The 24,216-nt window shown below is 36.8% G+C and overlaps 1 protein-coding gene across 1 annotated transcript in view; it reads left to right on the top strand.

The window, feature by feature from the left end:
* Positions 1-24,216, top strand: part of adgrv1 (adhesion G protein-coupled receptor V1) — a 175,313-nt gene that overhangs the window by 28,130 nt on the left and 122,967 nt on the right. The window contains 12 exon segments of the mRNA XM_051109062.1: positions 2,619-2,768; positions 8,747-8,842; positions 11,497-11,601; positions 11,692-11,805; positions 12,302-12,864; positions 14,453-14,723; positions 18,078-18,200; positions 18,202-18,408; positions 20,305-20,481; positions 20,600-20,823; positions 21,790-21,916; positions 23,981-24,166. Coding sequence (XP_050965019.1) covers positions 2,619-2,768; positions 8,747-8,842; positions 11,497-11,601; positions 11,692-11,805; positions 12,302-12,864; positions 14,453-14,723; positions 18,078-18,200; positions 18,202-18,408; positions 20,305-20,481; positions 20,600-20,823; positions 21,790-21,916; positions 23,981-24,166 — 2,343 coding nt within the window.

Genomic DNA, 24,216 nt, shown 5'->3' with positions numbered 1-24,216 from the left:
TATTATTATTATTATTATGATGATGTAAAATGTTTTTCTATTATAATATACATTAAAATCTAATTTATTCCTGTGATCAAAGCTGAATTTTCAGCATCATTACTCCGTTCTTCACTGTCAAATGATCCTTCAGAAATTATTCTAATAGGTTTTCTCAACAAGGTTTTCACAAGAAAACTCTCCCAATTGCTGCTCAAAAATAGCCCAAAAATAGCCCAAAACTAGCCCAATTGCATTTCGAGGGAGGGTCCCTGTAAAAAAATGTATTCCAGGGGATAAAAAAGTTTTTTTTGTCAGTGTTTCCCACCCATTCGCATTTCAGAGGCTAAATATGACGTTATTGGGGTCGCTTCAACCTGCGGACATCAAAAACTACCTGCGGCAACAGTGTAAAAGTAGCCCAATTCTTGGCAACACTGCTAATATGATGATTTATTATCAATGCTGGAAATAGTTGTGCTGCTTAATATTTTTTGGAACCTGTGATCATTTTTTCCAAGATTCTTTGATGAATAAAAAGTTTAGTACAGTTCACAAGTTTGTGGTCAGAATTGTTTTATTCTTTCTTTCTTTTTCTTGGAATAAATAATATTTTGATTTAGCAAGGATGTGTTAAATTTATAAAAAGTATTGTAAAGAAAAGATTTATATTTTGAATAAATGCTGTTCTTTTAACTAAAAAAATATTAAGCAGCACACCTGTTGCCAACATAGATTATTCTAATAATAAATCTGCATATTACAGTGATTTCTGAAGGATCATGTGACACTGTAGTAATGGCTGATGAAAATTCAGCTTTGCATCACAGGAATAAATTATATTTAAAGTGTATTAAAACAAAAAACATTATTTTATATGGTAATAACATTTCACAATATTACAGTTTTTTTCTGTATTTTTGACACATTTTCATTAGTTTTTTTTTTTTTTTTTTTTTTTTTTTTTTAACAACCAAAATTGAGCTTTATACTTTTAAACTGTATGCTTATATGTGACCCTGGACCACAAAACCAGTCATACGGGTCAATTTTTTTTTAAATATAGGGCAATATTTGACTGAGATCAGAGGTTGGGTTTATTTTTTATATTTTTTTTTTTACTTAGCCCTAGCATGTTTTGTTGTTTTTAGTGAAAAGTGATACACAGTCTCTGTTCATCTGTTCTTTTCAAAGTCAATGCATAAGCCTGTATCGTCCTGTAGGTTCATGATTAAAAAAAAAAATGTGAACAAAAGAAAAGCAATTAAATGTGTTATTATGATTAAATTATGAACATTGTAATAGATTATGGCGGAAGTCTAACGCAACCTCTGCCTGAGATACAACTATTTGAAAATCTGGAATCTGAGGGTGCAAAAAAATCTAAATTGAGAAAATCGCCTTTAAAGTTGTCCAAAGTTCTTAGCAATGCATATTACTAATCAAAAATTACATTTTGATATATTTACGATAGGAAATGAACAAAATATCTTCATGGAACATAATCTTTACTAAATATCTAAATAATAAAGTAAAATCGATAATTTTGACCCACACAATGTATTGTTGGCTATTGCTACAAATATACTCGTGCAACTTATGACTGGTTTTGTGGTCCAGGGTCACATTTGAAAATCTGGAATCTGAGGGTGCAAAAAAAATCTAAATATTGAGAAAATCGCTTTTAAAGTTGTCCAAATGAAGTTCTTAGCAATGCATATTACTAACAGAAAAGAACTACCAGTAAATAGTCATAGTGTGCATGTCTTGTAATAAATTGCACAATAAATACATAAATAAAGTATGTACATACTGAACATGCAGGGGACATTCTATATTTTCTCAGAGAATGCAAATAAAATTTAGTTTAAATAATAATCTTTTAAAAAGATTTTTTTTTTTTTTTGTGAAACGCTGGCTGACTTAGTGAAAAATTAAGTTCTTTTAAACATTTTGTTTGTGTTGCACAGGGTTATATCTGTTAAATAATTTCACCAGTGCTCCTGTTGGCACTGTTCCCTGAAAATAACCCACCTACAAGAGAATAAAGAAGAAGAAATGGTCATAGGAAGCAGAGTGAAACACATTTGATGTAGGCCTTACAGAGTCCTTTGAACTAACAGTGCTTCTGTACTGCCTGATGTGTTAATGCTTTAACAGCTGGTTGGGTCACAACACCCAAACATCTGTCTGGTGAAAATCATAGCACAGCACATATGGCCATAATTAGCATAGAACACAAATATGTCTACTGTCAAAACAGGCAGAGCCTGTTTAGCACGCATGGAACGTGGGCAAGCGTTGCCAGTTCATTGAATGGCATCCATGAATTCACAGCAGAAAGAAGGATCTAAGAGCCTGCTTTGTAGCGCCTTACAGTGGGTGGCATCAAAGCATCTGCTAGAGGTGGCAGTTGTCAACCAGATGGTGCTGGTCGAGTTTAAGAGAGGTCAGGGATTTCCCGTCTTACACTTTGTGATGTTTTATATAAAATCGTTTTCTTCCAAGCCGAGTGTTTTGTTCAACTTGTTTCAAAATATATCTCAAAAACCATCTATGATTTGTTCCAAAACCTAAAATATAAAAAACTGGCAACTGTTCTCATGCTGTTCTTTTCAATTTGTCCTGTGTCTATCTAGCTTCAGGGAGAAGACACTGGTGATTTTGAGGCCACAACTGCAGCTGCTTTTCTCCTGTCCTCTGAAAGCAGTAAAACAATCTTCATAGCTGTGAGGGATGATGACATACCTGAGGCTGACGAGACCTTTGTGTTCAACCTCCGCCTGCAGGTAATGCTTGAATCAGGAAATTGGTGTAGCCCATAAATAAATAAATAAATAAAAAAACATGCTTACAGTTGAAGTCGAAAGTTTACGTACACCTTGCAGAATTGGGAAAATGTTAATTATTTAACCAAAATAAGAGGGATCATACAAAATGCATGTTATGTTTCATTTAGTACTGTCCTGAATAAAATATTTCACATAAGAGACGTTTACACATAGTCCACAAATAATAGTTACATTTATAAAAATGACCTGGTTCAAAAGTTTACGCACACTTGATTCTTAATACTGTGTTGTTACCTGAATGACCCACAGCTGTGTATTTTTTTTTTTTTGTTTAGTAATGGTTGTTAAAAGTCCTTCAAGTCCCACAAATTTTTTGGTTTTTCAGCATTTCTCTGTGTTTGAAACCTTTCCAACAATGACTGTATGATTTTGAGATTCATTTTTTCACACTGAGGACAACTGAGGGACTCATATGCAACTATTACAGAAGGTTCAAATGGTCACTGATGCTCCAGAAGGAATCACAATGCATTATGAGCTGGGGGTGAAAACTTCTGAACAGAATGAAGATGTGTATGTTTAATTTTTCTTAATTTGTCTAAATATCATTTTTTTTTATTTAGTACTGCCCTTCAGAAACTACAGAAGATACAGTGGTATGCCAAAGATTTGGGCACCCCTGTAAATTTTCATCATTTTCCTTTATAAATCATTGGTTGGATAAGAAATTTCAGTTAAATATATCATATAGGAGACAAACACAGTGATATTTGAGAAGTGAAATAAAGTTTATATGATTTATGGAAAGTGTGCAAGAATTATTTAAACAAAATTAGGCATGTGCATAAATTTAGGCACCCTCGTCATTTTATTGATTTCAATACCTTTAGCACTAATTATTAGAACTCAAAATTGATTTGGTAACCTCAGTGACCCTTGACCTCCATACACAGGTGAATCCAATCATGAGAAAGTATTTAAAGGAGGCCAATTGTAAGTGTTTCTCCTCTTTGCATCTTCTCTAAAGAGTGGCAACATGGGAGCCTCAAAACAACTCTCAGATGACCTGAAAACAATGATTGTTGAACATCATGGTTTAGGGGAAGGATACAGAAAGCTGTCTCAGAGATTTAAGCTCTCAGTTTCAACTGTGAGGAACATTGTGAGGAATTGGAAGACCAGAGGCACAGTTCTAGTTAAGGCCCGAAAGTGGCAGACCAAGAAGAATCTCAGATAAGCAGAGGCGCAGGATGGTGAGAACAGTCACAGTCAACCCACAGACCAGCTCCAAAGACCTACAACATCATCTTGCTGCAGATGGTGTCACTGTGCATCGTTCAGCTATTCAGCGCAGGAGATCAGGAGATGCTGTATGGACGAGTAATGCGGAAAAAGCCTTTTTTCTCTGCACACGCCACAAACGGTGTCGCTTGAGGTATGCTAAAGCACATTTGGACAAGCCAGCTTCATTTTGAAATAAGGTGCTGTGGACTGATGAAACTAAAATAGAGTTATTTGGGCAAAACAAGGGGTGTTATGCATGGCGGAAAAACAACACAGCATTCCAAGAAAAACATTCGCTACCTACAGTAAAATTTGGTGGCGGTTCCATCATGCTGTGGGGCTGTGTGGCCAGTGCAGGGACTGGGAATCTTGTTAAAGTTGAGGGTCGCATGGATTTCACTCAATATCAGCAGATTCTGGAGAACAATGTCCAGGAATCAGTGACAAAGCTGAAGTTGCGCCGGGGCTGGATCTTAAACGACCCTAAACACTGCTCAAAATCTACTAAGGCATTCATGCAGAGGAACAAGTACAACGTTCTGGAATGGCCATCTCAGTCCCCAGACCTGAATATTATTGAAAATTTGTGGTGTGATTTAAAGCGGGCTGTCCATGCTCAGAAACCATCAAACCTGACTGAACTGGAGATGTTTTGTAAAGAAGAATGGTCCAAAATACCTTCTGCCAGAATCCAGACTCTAATTGGAAGCTATAGAAAGCGTTTAGAGGCTATTTCTGCAAAAGGAGGATACAGAAAATTTTTCTTTTGTGGTGCCTAAATTTATGCACATGCCTAATTTTGTTTAAATAATTCTTGCACACTTTCCATAAATCATATAAACTTTATTTCACTTCTCAAATATCACTGTGTTTGTCTCCTATATGATATATTTAACTGAAATTTCTTATCCAGACAACCAATGATTTATAAAGGAAAATGATGAAAATTTACAGGGGTGCCCAAACTTTGGCATACCACTGTACTTAGATGTTCTCCAGAAGACAAAAGTTATATTTACCCTGATTTTCAAATTCAAAAAGTTTTGACCCCTGGCTCTTAATGCATTGTTTTCCTTCTGAAGCATCAGTGAGTGTTATTATCCACCCAGCCAAAACTGAATGCTAAAAAAAACACAACGTAAATAAATTAATGTTTAGAAACTCTGAATTGCTGTTACACTGACTTTTTTAGCTGTGTCTTGAAGGTGCTTCAAGTGCAAGCACTGGCTAAGTGACAGATTACTACGTTTTATAGTATTACTAACTGTTAACTTTTAATGCACACATTTTTGCTGTTTTTTCATCACCTCTAATTAATGAGTTTCAGATGTGTCTTTGTATGGGTCTGACAGACACAGAGGGAGTGAGCAAGTCTCTTCTTATACCTCTGTGCTTCCTCAAAGTAATGTCTTAGTAGTGCAAATCACAGAGTGGCTGAAATTCTTGCATGAGTGGAACAGCACTGAAAGCTTGTCAACTCTTCAGCCACAGCTCAATGGCCCATAAGCCCTTGTGTTTTCTTTGATAGATTCCACTAACTCTGTGTAAGGGTTAGGTAACGTCCCTGCACTAGCGACCCTACGTTAGAAGTCACCTTCAAGCGAAATAACCAACTGTGACAGCCACAACTGGCACTGCCTTAAGATTAAAGAGCCATTATGCAAAGCTAATCACTATAAGAAATGCACAGGCCTGGAAATAAGCTTCCTATAACACGCAAAGGAGAAGAATCTCCTAGGAGCTTAATTTATGCACAAGCAACACCAAACAGAACTGCGAAAATAACACCGGTTTCCAAAATGTTTCCCTCAAATTATATGCTATTAGTTTAGGCAGAAGTTGACTTGGACTTTTCAATGAAACAGACACTGGGTTGAGGAAAACATTCCAGGATTTTACTTCATATAGAGGACTTCAATGGGGATCAGCTTCAAAGAGCTTTACATGATCCTAGCCGAGGAATTGGGGTTTTATCTAGGGAAACGATGTCATTTTCTAAATAAAAAACCCACAAATGCTCATCTTGAACTAGCTCGACTTCACGCATTATGTAGTTACGTTAGAAAGGTCACGCGTGAAGTAGGCAGAAATACCGACCCAGTGTTTACAAAGCGAATGTATAAAGAGCCCTTTACAAAAAAGGTAAAATGATGATGTTGGACGATTTTGAAGTTGGAGGAGAAAATGAGATGGAGTCTTTCGCCCTACCCTACCTTTTTGAATTGAAGAACTAAGCGTGTGACTTTTCCAAAGTGATTATGCAATACATGAAGTTGTAGACGTGCATCGCAGAGCTAGTGCAAGATGAGCCCTTGAGGTTAAAAAGCATATAAATTGTAATATTTTTTTTAGAAAATGGCAGATTGTTTTGCTAGATAAGACACTTACTCCTCAGCTGGGATCATGTAGAGCTCTTTGAAGCTGCATTGAAACTGCAATTTGGACCTTCAACCCACTGATGCCCATTGAAGTCTACTACTATATGGAAAACAAATCTTGGAATGTTTTTCTTAAAAACTTTAATTCCATTTCAACTAAAGAAAAAACACATGGAAAACATCTTGGATGACATAAGGGGAAAGTAAATTATCAGGAAAAAATGTTTTCTAATCCTTTAACCGCATTCTAGTTTTAAAGGAGAAGTTCACTTTCAGAACCAAAAATTACAGATAATGTACTTACCGCCTTGTCATCCAAGATGTCCGTATCTTTCTTTCTTCAGTCGTAAAGAAATTATGTTTTTTGAGAAAAAAATGGATTTGTCTCCATATAGTGGACTGATATGGTGCCCCAAATCTGAAGTTCCAAAATGCGGCTTCAAACGATCCCAAATGCGGTTGTAAACAATCCCAGCCGAGGAAGAAGGGTCTGATCTAGCGAAACGATCGGTTATTTTCATAAAAATAATACAATTTATATACTTTGAATGTCAAACACTTGTCTTGTCTTGCTCTGCCTGAACTCTGTTTTTTTCCGGTTCATGACAGTTAGGGTATGTTGAAAAATTCCCATCTCATGTTCTCCCTCCTGTCCTATATCGCTGTTTTTTGTTAAGGGTGTTTGATCTTCTTTGCATGTTCACTTTGCAAAGACTGGGTCAGAACTTCTGCAGCGATGTAGGATGGTTTTGAAAGTTTTTTGACATACCCTGTCTTGAGCCAGAATACACAGAGTTCAGGGAGAGCAAGACATGACGTGCGTTTGAGATTAAAAAAAGTATTTTAAAAGTTTGAAGCCGCATTTAAACTGCATTTTGGAAGTTCAAACTTGGGGCACCATAGAAGTCCACTATATGGAGAAAAATCCTGAAATGTTTTCCTCAAAAAACATAACTTACGACTGAAGAAAGAAAGACATGAACAACTTGGATGTCAAGGGGATGAGTAAATTATCTGTACAGTTTTGTTCTGGAAGTGAACTTCTCTTTTAATTTAGAGTATTCTAAATGAGAGACAGTGTGTCCAAAGCAAGTAATTTGCATAAAACAAACCCCATGAAATATGTGTGTATGAAATTTCATCTTAACCTGTTTATTTAGTGTCCAAGAGTATGTGTTTTTAGATATTTGTGGTTTCACTTGATTTATTTGTAATCAATTTTAGTATGAAAGTTATTGATAAATCATAATTTGTTCTTGAAACTTTCATACACATTTTACACACATTTCGTTGCCTTCTATTTGCATTCTGAGCAGTTTTGAGATATTGAGCTTCAAAGAACCCTTTTTGTTTTCTAAAAAAAGGCCCAAAATGTATACAACTTACAAAATGCATCACATAATGTAAATAAGTTGTCACAGAATAAGAATATGTAAATAACTCTGTTTTGACAAAAATGTCAGATAGAAGCTTATAATTCCAAGGTGACGATTTGTGTGTAAAAATAGACCCACTTCTTAGAAATTTAAGGAGAAATCAACCTACAAATGGAGGTGTGACACTTAAGGAGGTATGACACTCATCACCTTAATGTGTTGTCTATAGCAGTGTCTCATTTGAGGGCCTCTCTTTACTGTGCTGTCGCAGTCTGTTGACAGTGAGTGATTAATGACAACAGGTCACGGCTTCACTGTCTGCTTGTCCGCTGTTTAACAAATGAACCTCAGGCTGGCAGAATGGGGCAACTTAAGGGTGACAAAAGACCACTGGCATGAAATGGAACCCCAAGCTGAACACACCAAAAGGAACTCTAGACAGTCCTTAAGTGTAATTTACATGAAACATATGCTAATTATTGATAGACCAAAAAAAAACATAATGGGGAAGTAAAACATGTTGTTTTATTCTGTATTTCTTTCTCATCAGAGTGTTTGTTTGTGCGCTGTGGTGCTGAGCTGGACCTCAGTCACAGCTAGCGCAGGGAATTGTCTGAACGTGTGTATTCCATGTCTGTTTTCGCACTGCAACAAGAGCTCTGCCGCTGAAAGAAAGCTCTGTTAAAGCTCATTTGAATGGGGTGCTGAAAAGAGGGTCCGTACGGGTTTACGTTCTTACGTGGTCATGTGCTGTTTATCTCTTTTTGTACTCTGTATCACAGACATTACAATATGTTTAATCTGAAATTTAGATTAGTGCATTTATGGTTGCAGGTTGGATTTCTGCATGGATGTTTATAGAATTAGTTGTGATCATCACAGCAATAGACAAATTATAGACCAAATTATATTCATAAGCAATGCTTTACTTTTTCAGAGCTCATCGAATGGTGTGACGGTGGGAACTCCAAATACTGCCACCATCACCATCCTGTCTAATGACAATGCCTTCGGAATAATTTCCTTCAACTCGGTAAGTTTCTTTCTCCATTATTTCCTCAATGAACAGCGGGAAGAAGCTGTTCAGAGTGTGCTGGGCAGGGGTGACTGTAAGCCTGAACTGTTTTCACTTATTTTGTGGGGGGGTAATTAAACTGGAGGGAGTGGGAAGGGGGGTCAGCGGATGGGAAAGTGAGAGTGAGGGGAGTGTTGTGGGTCAGATGCCTGAGAGGAAAGGTTGCTGAGATGGGAGTCCAGGGAAACTACTGAGCTGCTAAGAATTTGAAGAAAAAAGGCAAGCAATTTACTGAATGGATTAGCTGGTTAATAATGTATATTTCAGTGTTGTTATGGAAACCAACTGCTCATACTATCACATTGACATAATTGTCCTCTTTTTTATTTAAAGGGATAGTTCACCCAAAAAAGAAAAAAATTCTATCATTAATTACTCACCCTCATGTCGTTCCAAACCCATAAGACCTTCGTTCACCTTTTTAAAACACAAATTAGGATATTTTTGATAAAATCCCAGAACTTTTTAACCCTCAGCAGCAATACAAGCATGCGTCTTATAAATACAAAAGAGGAGAAATTGTTGAATAAAGTCATTATTTTTGTTTTCTTTGCACAGAAATTATTCTTGTAGCTTCATAACATTATGGTTGAACCACTGGTGTCACATGGACTATGTTAACAGTGTTCTTAATACTTTTCTAGGCCTTAAATGTGTCAGTTGCATTGGTGTCTATGCAGGGTCAGAAAGCTCTCGGATTTCATCATAAATATTAGGGCTGCCCGCTAATAGTCGACTAGCCCTTATTTGACGAGAAGAGGCCTGGTCGACCAAAATTTTATTAGTTGCTTAGTCACAGAAAAAAAAAAATCCGCAAGAAGTGGTGAAGTCACCCAGTCCATGACAGACAGATCTTTAACGACTGGTCTATGTGGTAATGTACATCAGGCAGGACATCCAAACGGTTGCTTATCATTCATCAACCTCAAATATGGCTTTTCATTTTGAAAGATTGAAAACTTACATGGCTGCTCGATGTAATGCTAACCTACAAAAATGTGTCCTGTTTAAGTGTCTGCGCAGAGTGTGGAAGCTGAGTAGTAACACGCTCACTGCATGACAGATGAAGGTGCTGGTTCAAATCACATGGTCTTAAAATACTCCATCATTTTTGGTCATACAATAACAACGAAACGTTGTGCTTTTGTAAAATAATTAAAGCAAACAGGATGTGCTTTCTCCCGTCTCGGTCTCTGTGAACTGGTGCATGAAACTTGTGTATTTGACTTACAGACATGAAAAATATGTATAGAGAGTGAAATGTCTACTTTTAAATAAACTAATTAAAATAGAAAACAAATATTCTCAGATTATGTAATCCGTATCAAATATGCATACGGGTGCATGTCTACTGAGAAGATGACGAGTCAGTGTCGCCGACTTCATTTCTTAAGACCAAAACAAAGTAAGCACTAGTTTATCAATAAATTATTAAAATGTTAATACAGTATCCCTGCTGTTTTCCCTGACACATTCATACTTATTACTTCTGCTTGCGCTGTGGCAAGCTTTTTTTATGTGATTTAGCACTTATTAGACTATGTAGGCAATTAAAGGCTTATTATTGTGATTTATATGGTTTATTAATAAACCTAATAGTTGGCTAATGCTTAAAATGAACAACTACTAGTCAACCAGAAAAATCTTTAGTCAAGGGCAGCCCTAATAAATATCTTAATTTATGTTCCTGAGGATCAACAAAGGACTTACTGGTTTAAAGTAAGTAAAAGGTGAGTAATTAATGACAGAATTTATATTTTTGGTTTAACTATCCTTTCGGTTGAACTTAAAGGATGACATAATGACATAATACGTGTAGCAAGATACAGAAGTGTGCATTCAGTGGTCACTTTCCAGTAAGGTCACGGGAGAAGAGTTCTGATTGTTGGTAAAACAATGCAACCGAAGCTTTAAGTCTCATTACAATATAGGATGTCCAGATTACATTCATGCTACACATTTGTACCATACAGAATAAACCTTTACACTTACAAAGTTAAAGGGATAGTTCACCCAAAAATGAACATTCTGTCATTAAATGCTCACCCTCATGTCGTTCCAAACGCATAAGATCTTCGTTCATCTTTGGAACACAAATTAAGATATTTTCAATGAAATCCAAGAGCTTTCTGACTCTGCATAGACAGCAAGAGTCGTTCCACATTCAAGGCCCAGAACATCAACAAAATAGTCCATGTGAAATCAGTGGTTGTCGATGTTTTTGGTGTGTTTCTGGGTCTTGAACTTGGAAGGACTCTTGCTGTCTATGGAGAGCCAGAAGGCTCTCAGATTTCATCAAAAATATCTTAATTTGTGTTCTTTTTGTGTTCGTTTGTGTATTACGGGTTTGGAATAACATCAAAGAAGTACCTACTCAGAGAGGATGCCATGTCTAGAAATTTATAATAATCATGAAATCTGAGTTTGGTTGGTTCAGGTGTCTTTATTTAGGCTTGTCGCTAAACTCTGCAGGACTCCAGCAGCAGTATTGGATACTCCTGTTACAGGACCTGTTGTCATAATCTATTAAAGCAGTTTCTCTTGTCCCTATTTTTTAATTCTCTCAGTTCATATATAAACCAGTGAATGATGTTTTTTTCCCCTCTGTTTAGACCTCCCTCATTACTGTGGAGGAGCCAAGAGGTAGAAGCCAGTATGTGCCTCTCACTCTCCTTCGAGAGAAAGGAACCTATGGCACTGTCACCGTCAACTTTGAGGTGAGCGCTGCCAGACAGTTTAAAAATCTGTTTATATAAATATTATATTGCATATTCTTTATCCGTCTCTATTTATTTATTAATTCACAGATTTTTGGAGGTCCAAACCCTGCAAGTGAGGATCTCAGTCCAGACATGGGGAACATCACTATTCCTCCTGGTCGTGCTGTAGTAGTTTTCAGCATCATGATACAAGACGACAAGGTACTGTTTTTTTTGTTTTGAATCAACATCACAGGAATAATGACAGCTTAAAGTTAATGTGAAATCCATTTTCCCATAAAGCGGCTTGTTTCTGAGAAAAAAAGAAAATTTAATGAGAAAAACATGCAGTCTGAGACTTGATTTCATCTATTTACAATTGATTTGATTATGAGAAATATGACAGAATGCTGATTATGTTACTTTTCCAGACTGTTGGAGGAAGAACTGAAAAATGAAAGGAACAGGATTGTGTATTTTCACAATATTAAATATATTTCTCAACTTTTGTGTATGCCATAAAATTAGACTGACAAAGATGATTTAAAAGTCAGAGAATTCGTTTGGAGAAAAAATTGAGCATCATTTTGTGAGGAAGAAAAAAAAAACTGTTGTCAAATAGACAATAAGTTAGACACTAATTTTTACTAAATGAACAGAGATGTTCTGCTTTAGTTTGTCATAACATGTGGTGTTTTTGATCTCACATGTCCACTAGCTACCAGAAGATGATGAGATCTTCACAGTGCGGTTGACAGAAGCAGCTGGCGGAGCTTTACTCAATCCTAACAGAAGCAGTGTGCAAATCAAAGTTTCCCGGAATGACGCACCAATCCGCTTCTCCAAACCCACACTGGTTGTCCCGGAGAACATTGGTGTCATTTCTCTCAGTGTTACACGTGGTAGAACTGAGGACGGTCTTCTGATCGGTTCTGATGACAGAACGGTGTCTGTGGCCTATGCAGTCATTACAGGCAATGGGGCGGCCAGCGCTACTCCGCTGGCAGACTTTGTGGATCTACAATCAGAGAGGATGGTTGTTTTTCCTCCAGGAGTCCATGAAACAGAACTCCGCTTCAGCATCAAAGATGACAACATTCCGGAGATTGCAGAATCTTTCCAGGTGGTTCTTTTGGAAGAGACCTTATTGGGTGACGCAGTGCTGATGTCTCCAAGTGTGGCGCAGGTGACCATTGAGCCCAACGATAAGCCTTATGGAGTTCTATCAATCAGTCCTTCCCCCATACACTACCACATCATCAATGAAGACCTGACCCCGATGTGAGTAGAGTACTGTTTCTTCAACCTTCAACCCTGTTTCTAGACAGCTGTTGTCCTACAGAGATTTGCTCCAACCCTAATCAAACACACATGAACCAGCTAATGAAAGTTCTCTGGATCGCTTGGAAAAACACAGGCGAGTGTGTTAAAGCAGGTTGGAAATAAACTTTGCAGTAGGTAGAAGATATAAGCATAAGTCCCTAACTTCCGCCAATATGGATCAACGATTTTGATGACATCACCCTGCACTTCAGCTTCTCATCAAACTTTCTATCCAATCAAATGCTGTCTAGAATCACTACACACTATAAATAAACACTGAAGCTGCAGCTGAAATCGGTCACTTGTCCACAGAGTTAGCTCTGGCCCAATCTGTGATATAAACAAAACGCTCTCCACCTTATTCTTCAACACGGAAGTTAGCCTATGGGCGAGACTCCCGGTTCATTATCCACTATAGGGTAGTTCAGTTTGGACTACAACCAGTGTGTTCATAATTATGATAATACATTAAAATAATATGGTACAACACACCAATCTGCAATATCACACAGCAAAACAAGCTGTTTTATACAGCTAAAAATAGCTGGAAGTAGATGAGACCGGAAAGCGACCCATAAAATTCACAATTGGCCGCGACCACTCTTATGGCAAAATTAAGGTGGATTGGTTATTTAAAAAAGGGGGCGGGGCTGCTCGATATGTCCTGCCCTGTCTTTAAAAACCAACATCTGTAAAACAACACCCTTTATACCTTGTCAAAAACAGCTCTGTTCACAGCGACCCATTTCGTTGCATGTCCCTTTAAATGCTAATGAGCTCTGCTCACCCCACCCCTCTCTTCCGTGGAGTGACGAGGCTTTCTTTTAAACTGTTCACTTTAGTCGTAGAGCTTGCTAACTAGCACATTATTTGGAAAGGCGATTTCCAACGATTCTTAAAAAAAAGTATACTCACTTGTTCTGTAGGTGAAGCTACATCACAAATGATTTGCACGAATATAGACGCAGTTAGGTAGATTGTGGGCGCATTCCCTTTTAAAAACAAAAGTAATACTCTGCGTCTTAAGCAGCTCAAATGTCAGGAGTAAATGCTGACTGCTATGTTCATTATTACATCCAACAAAAGAATACCTCAATCGCTTAGGAGACATTTTTGTCTACTCCTGCTCCAGCGTCGAAACAATGGCGCACTGTTTCCAGCTCGCTCAGGGTGGGTCTACGCTAAAACAGCCATGTCAGTCTACAGTCGTAGGAGGGGCCTGTGCAGAACTATGTCACTCTGCCAAGAATCTCAGAATGGCTTGATCTAAGAAAGTGGTTATGATTTATGGGAATTTTTTCATTGTATGGGGATTTTTATCATTGTAGGGTTCAAACAACATGTAAAAGTAAATTTTGCATTCGATTACCCCTTTAGGTGAAGACAAATACATTACTTGTGCTGGTAATTGGTCATCCTAGTCTGGTTTTAGAATAGACTGAATAAGAATCTGATTAGTGGTGCAAATCTGATTAAAAGATTATTTCTTTTTTTTTTTTTATTTACAGTATCTGTAGTGTCTCTAATCTGTGCGTCTCTGATTCAGATACGAAGGCATCATCATTGTGAGGAACGGAGGAACTCATGGAGCTGTTTCAGTCAGGTGGAACATAACAAGAAACTCCACAGATAGGACTCCAGTCTCTGCCGACCTTAACCCTGTATCAGGTACCCTGAGGTTTGCTGAGGGCCAGATGAATGCCGTACTGCCTTTAAACATCACTCAGGACAACCTTCCTGAAGAGGCCGAAGCCTTTGTCCTCAGACTGATCCCAGAATCCGTACAAGGAGGGGCTGAAGTGGATGAACCCATGGAAGTGAGTGCTTGGTTTTTAGTTAATGCATTTAGAGAATGTGTTTGGATTGCAAATCACAGATCGGTGGTGGCTCAGTTCAGAGGTGGATTTAGTTCTGAAAGATGAAAGTGCAAGTTGACGTTGATGATAGCTTGAAGCACTCTCTTTAATATTTGGAAGGAAAATGTTATTATTCATAATGTGCCCGGGCACGGGTTGTCTTACATGTTGACATGTCACCCACTTTGATGATATTCTAGACTTTTATGCCTAGTTTCAGAAAGCCGTGGTAGCAGATCCCTTCTGGACCTCACTCGGAGGCTTGTGGTGAGACATCCAGGGAGGTTGTTGTCTTACTCTGGCTCACACCCCTTGTCAAGGAGGAAGTTCCCAGATCAGAGCTGGTTCTTAGTTACCATCTGGGCAGCACTTAGTCCGTTTAAGCGGATGTGGCGTAAAATGAGACACATGTGTCTCGCTGGCACAGCGGCATCACAGACTGCTGGTTACACTGAGTGTCACTTGGGTGTTCCCTTCATGTGGTCCCAGCACAAAATAACCCACAGCAGAGCCTGTGGGTGGCTGCGTGCTCTCTTTATAACTTGTCTTATGCAAGTTTGATTATGTGTGAAAGGAGTGGATAAATCTGACCCGAGTTTATGTTTAAACCCATCAATTACCTGTAAGTGTGAGCATAAGTTGGATAGCTGAATTGGCTCTGCAGGATGTGAAGACTAAGTGTGAAGAGCTTATTCGTGTCAGCTGTTCTTAAATTCACTGAAAAAATCCCTAAATTGCAGTACTACAAATATTTAGAGAGGTCTTGTGCTTTGGTCTGATGAGGCTTTGGTAAATGACAGAGTCATAAACTAGCTCACAAATGCTATTTTTACGCTCTGAGGTCTAATGAAAGAGAAGAGCTTGCTAAGATTAGTTCACTGTAGGTTTTACACAGATAATCTGATGCTACGTTCACTGTAATGAATGGTGAAATTTGTTTATTGCGGTTTTGTAACAGGATTTTATATAGAGAGGAAAAGATCAGGTTATTTTAGAGTCCATCACAAGAGGAAACAGATTTTTAAAGGGGTCATGAACTGCCTTTTTATTATTTTGTACTGTTCTCTGAGGTCCGCTTATAATGTTATCAAGATTGTTACATAAAAAACATCTATAATTCTGTCCTATTTTGACCCTACTCATCGGAACACTCTATTTGAATAGGCGTGACGGATTGTAGACTCTGCAGTAAACGCCCACTGTTATGATTGGCTAACACTTGTGTATGTTTGACAGCCTACATTCTTCGTAGATGGATGCGGCTGTGATTTAGGTCAAAAACACATAAGTACTCATCATACTAATACATATCAAATGATCTTTAATAACTGATAATGAAAAGAGTTGCTCACACTCGTGTGTTGCGACTTTACTGTCGGATCCAATATAGTCGGCGCAGCATCATCTTTTAGTTTTAATCTTTCTAAAAAATCCTGAAGCAAATTGTGCCTTGTTTGTAAACGAATCGGCATTAAAATGAAGTGAACAAAGGACAGAGTTCTTACTGATGTGGTATGGAACTTCCTTAAAAATAAAGTTCATCCGCTCTTTCCTAATGTTGGGATCAGATGGAAGAATGTTTTTCCATGACTTGGAACTGTACAGCGTCTTGTTGTCTTCAGAGCCATCTTTGTTTGATTTCATCGTAGACATGCATTTGCCTCTCTCTTAGGGTGTTCTCACACCTGGCCCGTTGTTTCGGAACCTGGTGTGCTTCCCCCCTTAACTCGGTTCGTTTGGGCATATGTGAACATGGCAATCACGCTCGGATCCATGCCAAAACAATCGGTCCGAGATCGCCTGAACAAGGTGGTCTTGGCTCATTTGAAAACAAACTCTTGTAGTAGGCTATATCACAATGTATAATGGGTAATTACGTAAGTTCCATGAAAAGCAGTAGCTTTGTTGGTTTGCTAATACCTCTTAAAATAAAACTGCAAATGTCTGTGGGTGAGCACGTCTTTGCCATTCAAAATAAAAGCGTGCCTTTTCATTTTATAATGCCGTTTTATTGCTCTTCCTCGTTGTAGGTGCATTCTAAAAATGTTTTCCCGATGAATCCTGGACTCCTGCTTAAAATGATAAATTAATATAATGACCGCTACAAAAAAACCAGCAATAAGCCTGCAAAACTGTTGTTGTTCCATCTTGATGTATGACGGGTATGAGCGGAATCCCGTAAAATAAACCGTGGAACTTTGACCAATAAGAGGACAGTTTACAGTTCATGTCCTCAATAAGAGGACATGACTTGTATTAACAAATTTCGTCTGCACCGAGAATAAGAAGCATCACCGTAATCATTTTAATCCTTTTTTCAGAACAAAGCAATTGATCTACAGGTGTGAAAGTACCCTTATTTACTAAACACATGCATGAATTGGTGGGCGGGGCTAAACAGGCTGTGATGTTGTGACGTCACCGCCAGCGGAGGCGATGTTTAACCACACTGTTACGTCATAAAGTTCTTTTGACAGATCGACTTCAATATAAGCTGTTTTTAGACTAACAAGAACGTTTTCTGAAAGTTCTGAAACTTACAGTATGTTTTTTTATGACCTGTTATGTCAAAGGATTAAGGGAATTTTGTTTTCTCAGTTCATGACCCCTTTACAGCAATGTTTTGGTTGTGAATGTTTTTCTCTATTAAAAGCACCTGTGTCTTTTTCCTCTATGTTATGCTTGGAGTTAGACAACCAAAATCATGTTTACAGTAATTTGTTTTGATTGAAAATCTTTGGAGCAAGACAGAGGGTTTAAAAAGTCAGAAGTGTGTAAATGTTTTGTGCACTTTAACAAAAATGTGTTTGTAATTTTGGTAAATAGTTTATATTTTTCCATTCAAAAACAGCTTTATGTGAGCGGAACGTAAGCAATACTTGAGCTAGTCCTCTTTTTGGCAGTACGACTACTGTATTAGGAGAATGAACCTCTAGTGCAATGTGTAATCCTTGAAGAAATATAGTTTGCCAAAAAAAATTGCATTCTGTCATTTACCCACCCTCACGTCGTTCCAAACCTCTTTGACTCTTTCTTCTGTTTTTGTTTTGTTTTGAATGGAAGTCAATGGTCAACATAACTGTTTGGATACTAACATTCAATACACATTTCTTTTGTGTGTGTGTGTCTGTGTGTGTGTGTAGCACATACTTCCAACACATTATGCATGTTAATGTTTATTCTGAAGCAGTTTCTTGCCCTATAGTCTTTCTTAGTAAATGCATTACTGTATGTTTGGTTGCTGAAACAAACTAAAAGTCTTTTTACTGTATCCTGTAAAGAAAATTAAGTCAAAATGTTGCTCTTCCTTCACAGATGGTGTTCTTCATTCAGGACAGTGATGATGTCTATGGTCAATTTGGCTTTCATCCAAGAGAGAATCAAAGTATTCAGAGTCAACCAGACGGACGCTTCCTGTCACTTAGTTTTCTCAGACAAGGGGGGGACCATGGGAGAGATACAACTTACCCTAACTGCCCTTTACATACCTGCCAGACCACTAGACCCATCACGAGCCAGGGATGGTGTGCTGAATGGAACGAGTGTCAACAGTGTTCTGTTCAGTTCCGGTCAGTCACGAGCTCAGCTAATCTTGCCTATCCGCAACGATGCCTTCCTGCAAAATGGGGCTCGTTTCCTGATTCAGGTAGGATATATTTGTGTACGATTTTTTTTTAGATTTTTTTTTAAGTAAATTGATGTTTCTAAGGTGTGACGTGAAGCTTCTTCCATGATTTCTTTTTAAATAATTGAGGCCTGCTATCTAAAAACATTTTCAGTTTTTTGTTCGTTAATTAGCAATGTTGCAATGGTTTACACTACACTTTGAAAGTTTGGAAACTGTAAGATTTCTTTTAGGAACTTAGTAATCTTATTCATCAGAGCTACACAAAATTGATACTAAACACATTTGTAATGTTACAAAAGGGTTGAATTTCAAATAAATGCAGTTCTTTCAAACTTTCTATTCATTAAAAGTGAAATATCATGAAAATCTGACTTCTTCCATCTTTAAGTACTATCTACCAACACAGAAAACATAAAAAAAGAACAACCCAGTATATTTTTTTGGTAAGCCTTTTTCTGCATGCTTGTGAAAAAAAGCTTGCTCCACCCGTGACGTAGGAAGGATAATCAATATTATATTACCGCCCCTTAATCTACACGTTTCCAACTACGCCACCGTCATTTAGTTTTTCGCAAACGACAACCGTGTACAAGTTCTAATGCCATGGCAAATGTTTAAGCAAAGTATGCTAACTGTTCTGTCGTTGGCTGCACAGACAAACACAGAACACTATTTAGAGTCCCAGCCTCAGAGGAGACGAAAGAGCAGTGGATTGAATGATTAATTTACTGTATATTACGTTGCTGCCACAAAGATCTAATAAAAACGAGCGGTTTCTTTCCCAGCTGTTTACCTCTACAGATGTAACCGACTGTTTTTGTGTTTTTAACATAAACTTGTGTGTATTTGACAGTTTAAGCGTAATAAGACACGAAAGAGAACTTAGTTTAGTACTCAAATGCCGTGTGACAGCTGCTTTCTCTGTGTGTGCTTTGGATGTGTGCTCTCAGGCAACCGTATATCAGAAGTTTAAACTAATGTGGTTTAAAATTCATGATTTTGGCATGATAGACATGATAATCAAAACCAAACAGATGTTTTTTAGCAGAGTATCTGAGCTACGAGCTGTAAAGGCACAGCCCTATTTTAGAAAAGGGGGGCGGGGAGCAGCAGCTCATTTGCATTTAAAGAGACATGCAAGAAAACAGCGTGTTTCTGCTTCCACTTAAAATTTATAAAATAGTATAAAAATGATCTGTGGGGCATTTTAAGATAGAACTTCACAGACACACTCTGGGGACACCTCAGACTTACATTACATCTTTGTAAAAAAGAGGCATAATTGGCCTCCTTTTAAGAATCCTAAAAAATTAGGCAGTAAAACTGTTTTCAACACTGATAATAATAAGAAATATTTCTTGAACACCAAGTCAGCATATTAGAATGATTTCTGAACGATCATGTGACACAAAGGACTGGAGGAATGGCTGCTAAAAATTAAATCACTGGATTAAAATTATATTTCAACATTTATTAAAATAAATTACAGTTATTTTAAATTGTTATAATATTTCACAATATAACTGATTTTACTGCATTTTTGATTAAATAAATTCAGTCTTGGCAAGCACAAGTGAATTCGTTCAAAAACCTTAAGGTGTAAAGCTTCTGGCCTGTCATGGGATTTTCCTTGTCTTGTTAATGAAGCAATGCAGAGAAGCAATACAAGAGCCCTTGAAAGAGAGCAAACATGCCCTTATAGCACCTCAGAAGTGGATGACCAAGTATGTGAAGTGCTTGTTTGACAGGCAGAGTAGTTCATTGTTTTCTGAAATGTTTTTCTTTCATAGTATCACAAACGTGGATTGAGCCTTTACGATAATTAAACATTTCCAATTGACAGTTGTGTCTATTTCTGTTAAGATTGTTACAAACAACTGTATTAGCAGGTAATAAATTCATGTCTCTCATTAGTTGGACAGTGTGCAGCTGGTGAACATCTCCCCACAAATCCCATCTGTGAGTCCTCGCTTTGGAGGAGCTTTGAACATCTCCCTGATCATCACACCGGATATTGCTAATGGGGAGATTGGCTTCACCAGTAATCAGACAGTGGTGGCGCTGGAACCAGAAGATTCAAACACCAGCTTGGTATAAAACTCTCTCATATACAATTCTTTCTTTACACATTTCAAAATCCTCAGACTTTTGCACCCTACTGTGTACTTGGATGGAGAAATCATGGAAAAATGATTCTCTCTGCCTCTAGATAACTCTTCAGCTGAGGCGAGATGGGACGGATGGTCAAGCAGTGGTCTTCTGGAGTCTGCGGCCCGCTGGCGAGAACAAAGAAGATGTCACTGAGGGTGACATTTCACCTTTCACTGGATCGGTCAAGTTCCTCTCAGGACAAAGTGAAGCAGTGATTAACATCACTGTAATGGCTGACAACATCCCAGAGATCAATGAGACCGTCATTCTTACATTAGACAGGTCTGTTGAACTTCTTCTAATGACATTGAGATGTGATTTAAGTCCAAATAGTGTATAGTGGATCAAAGTGTTGGTTCCCTTCTGAAGTTTTACCATATGACGCCTTTCAGTTGTTTCTTTTAAATTTTGCAATTATCTTGTAATTATTGTGTTGGGATGCTCTTTGTCCTCCCTTCACTCTTCCTTCGCAGGGTAGAAACAGCTCGCTTTGTAGTGTACTTCGGGTAAGTGCGTACTAGAAAGACTTTGCCTTATTGTGTGCTGTGAATCAAGTCTTTATGTGGAAAAGCATCCACTCTGAACTTTCAGGGGCTTTGTCTTAACGCTTCGATGGGGTATGTCTCTTTTATGGGGGTGTGTGAAATGAATAGTAAGAGTGTGTTTGTATATGTTGGGCCTGACTGCACTTGGATGCAGGCAAACGCTGCTTGTACTCATTTAGCACCTCATTTACGGAGTTCCCTTTATCCTGTCCTGTAAAAACATCAGTGTTTGTATGCATGCAGCACATCCTCTGAATGCATTTGTTTGGAACACTTCTCCCGCAAGCTCTTTGTCAGCCATTTTACTAATTATCTGGAGCCCTCAGTGCTGGCTCACACCAAGCCAAGCTCGGTTAATACACAAGACCCCTGCTGAGGAGGGAGTATAGCGGCTTGCTCTAAAACATGAAGTGTCAAATCAGCATAACCAACAGGCTTTAGGCCAAGCATATTTAAAACACTTTCAATTTCCAACACTCGTACACATCCAAAATGTGAATCTGGCAAACAGTGTGTCACACAATACTGGTTATCATTTTCCTTATAAATCTTATAAATCTGTCCATACTGCTTACAACAAAACAATATTGTGCATTATAATCTACCATACTGTAATATATCATAGTGATTTGGTTTTTGTTTTTTCAGTTTTCTAATAATGTTGCTTCAAAGTGTCACTGATTATCAACATATTGCTGTTCAGGACAAATGTGGACAACCAGATCCTTAAACCAGGTTTCACCAGCCGAGAAATTGTCATTCTGGAGAACGATGACCCTGGAGGAGTATTTGAGTTTTCACCAGTCTCTAAAGGACCTTGGTTTATCAATGTAAGGCATAGTGTATTCATTCATTCATTCATTCATACATTTATTTACTTTGTTTTTTTCCCTTTTTTCTTCTTTGTATTAATTTATTCATTTTATTGATTTTTATTATTATTATTATTATTATTTTAAACATCAATATTAAAAGAATAGTTTACCCAAAGGTGAAAATTTTGTCATAATTTACTCACTCTCATGTTGTTCCAAACCTGTATGTTCTTTCTTATGTTGAACATAAAAGAAGATATTTTAATAAATGCAGGTAATTAAACAGTTGATGGTCCCCATTGACTTCCATTGACCAGTATTTCTTAGTACTTTACAGTTATATTTTCATATTAAAATAAAAATAACAAAACATTTTTTATTTTATAACTTCATATCTTGGTGTTGAAAATACAAATAAATACTAAGTAAATATTAATGAATAAAACATTTGTATGTTACGTTGACGCATTACTGCCACACACATATTTTTTTTATCACTCAATTATGTCGTAATAACGAGATATGTCTCATTAAAAAGACATCTTTTCTCATGAAAATAATGTTATGTAGTTAAAACAACATATTTTTTCTTGTAATAATGACATATTGCAGTATGTCATAAAAATTACATGTTTTTCCCAGTACAGAAGATATAGGCCATGATTACATATATCTTCTATAAGAGGAAAAACATATCGTTTTATGACATATGTCATTATTACGAGAAAAATGTTGTTTTAACAAGAAAATATATTGTTTTATCGTCAACATCTTGTTATTATAAGAAAAGATATTGTTTTAATGAGAAAACGATATAATTAATTAAAAGATATAATTATTATATCTCGTTATTACGAGAAAAGATGTCATTTTAACATGAAAATGTCGTTTTAACAAGATAATTGTTGTTTTAATGAGATAATTATGTTGTTTTAACGATAACATCTCGTTATTATGAGAAGTTGTTTTAGTGAGAAAAAATGTAATTTTAATAACATATCTCATTATTATTACGAGACAAGATGAAAATAATGTTTTAACATGAAAATAATGTTTTAACAAGATAATTATTGTTTTAATTAAATAATTGTTGTTTTAACGACAACATCTCATTATTGTTAAAAAGTTTTAATGAGAAAAAGATGTAGTTTTAATGACAAAACATCTTGTTATTACAAGAAAAGATGTCATTTTAACGTGAAAATGTCGTTTTAACAAGATAATTGTTTTAATGAGATAATTATGTTTTAACGACAACATTTTGTTATTATGGGAAAAGTTGTCGTTTTAATGAGAAAAAGATGTCATTTTAACAACATATCTCGTTATTACGAAAATAGATGTAATTTTAATGAGAAAAAGATGTCATTTTAATGATATATCTCGTTATTATGAAAAAAGATGTAATTTTAAAGTGAAAATGTAGTTTTAACAAGATTATTGTTGTAATTATATAAGTATGTTGTTTTAACTACAAAACTCGTTATTACGAGAAAAGTTGATTTAATGAGAAAAAGATGTTGTTTTGACAAAATTATTGTTTTAATGACATCTCGTTATTATGAGAAAAGATGTCATTCTAACGATATAACATCATTATTATGTGAAGAGATGTCATTTTAGTGAGAAAAAGATTTAATTGTAACGACATAACATCTCATTTTTAATAAAAAAAAATGTCATTTTAATGAGAAAAAGATGCCATTTTAACGATTTTAACGAAAATTACATTGTTATTATGAGAAAAGGTGTCAATTTAACATAAGATATCATTTTAACGAGAAAAGACGTCATTTTAATGATACAGCATCTCATTATTACTAGAAAAGATGTTTTAACGTGAAAAGATTTCATTTTAACAAGAAGATGTTAAAATTACATAATGTTGTTATTACGACTTAATTGAGTGGTTAAAAATACAATGTATGTGGCAACAATGTGTCACAATAATGTATAGGTAAACAGCAAAATATACAATTATTTTTAAATGGAGTTTAGCATGTAACTTCCTTTTTTTTCATTCAAATTACTTGGAAACGCAAAAATGTGAATTGTTTGGATGATTTGTTGGCTCTGCAGGAGGGGGAAACTGTTGAACTGAGGGTGATCAGAGAGCAGGGGCAGCTACTAAACCAGCTCATAAGATACACAGTGATTCCTTCTGGAACAGCTCAGTTTTATGGGGCCACGGGGATCCTAGAGTTCCAGCCAGGGGAGAGAGAGGTGATGGTGGCCCTGGTAGCTAAGCCTGATGGGATACCAGAGGTAAGTCCCCAGGACTAATGTTCAAGGCTTACTAACATTTATTATAATAA

Source organism: Labeo rohita, chromosome 5 (assembly GCF_022985175.1).
Source record: "Labeo rohita strain BAU-BD-2019 chromosome 5, IGBB_LRoh.1.0, whole genome shotgun sequence".
NCBI classification, from domain to species: domain Eukaryota; kingdom Metazoa; phylum Chordata; class Actinopteri; order Cypriniformes; family Cyprinidae; genus Labeo; species Labeo rohita.
This window is presented reverse-complemented; position numbering and strand designations above follow the sequence as displayed.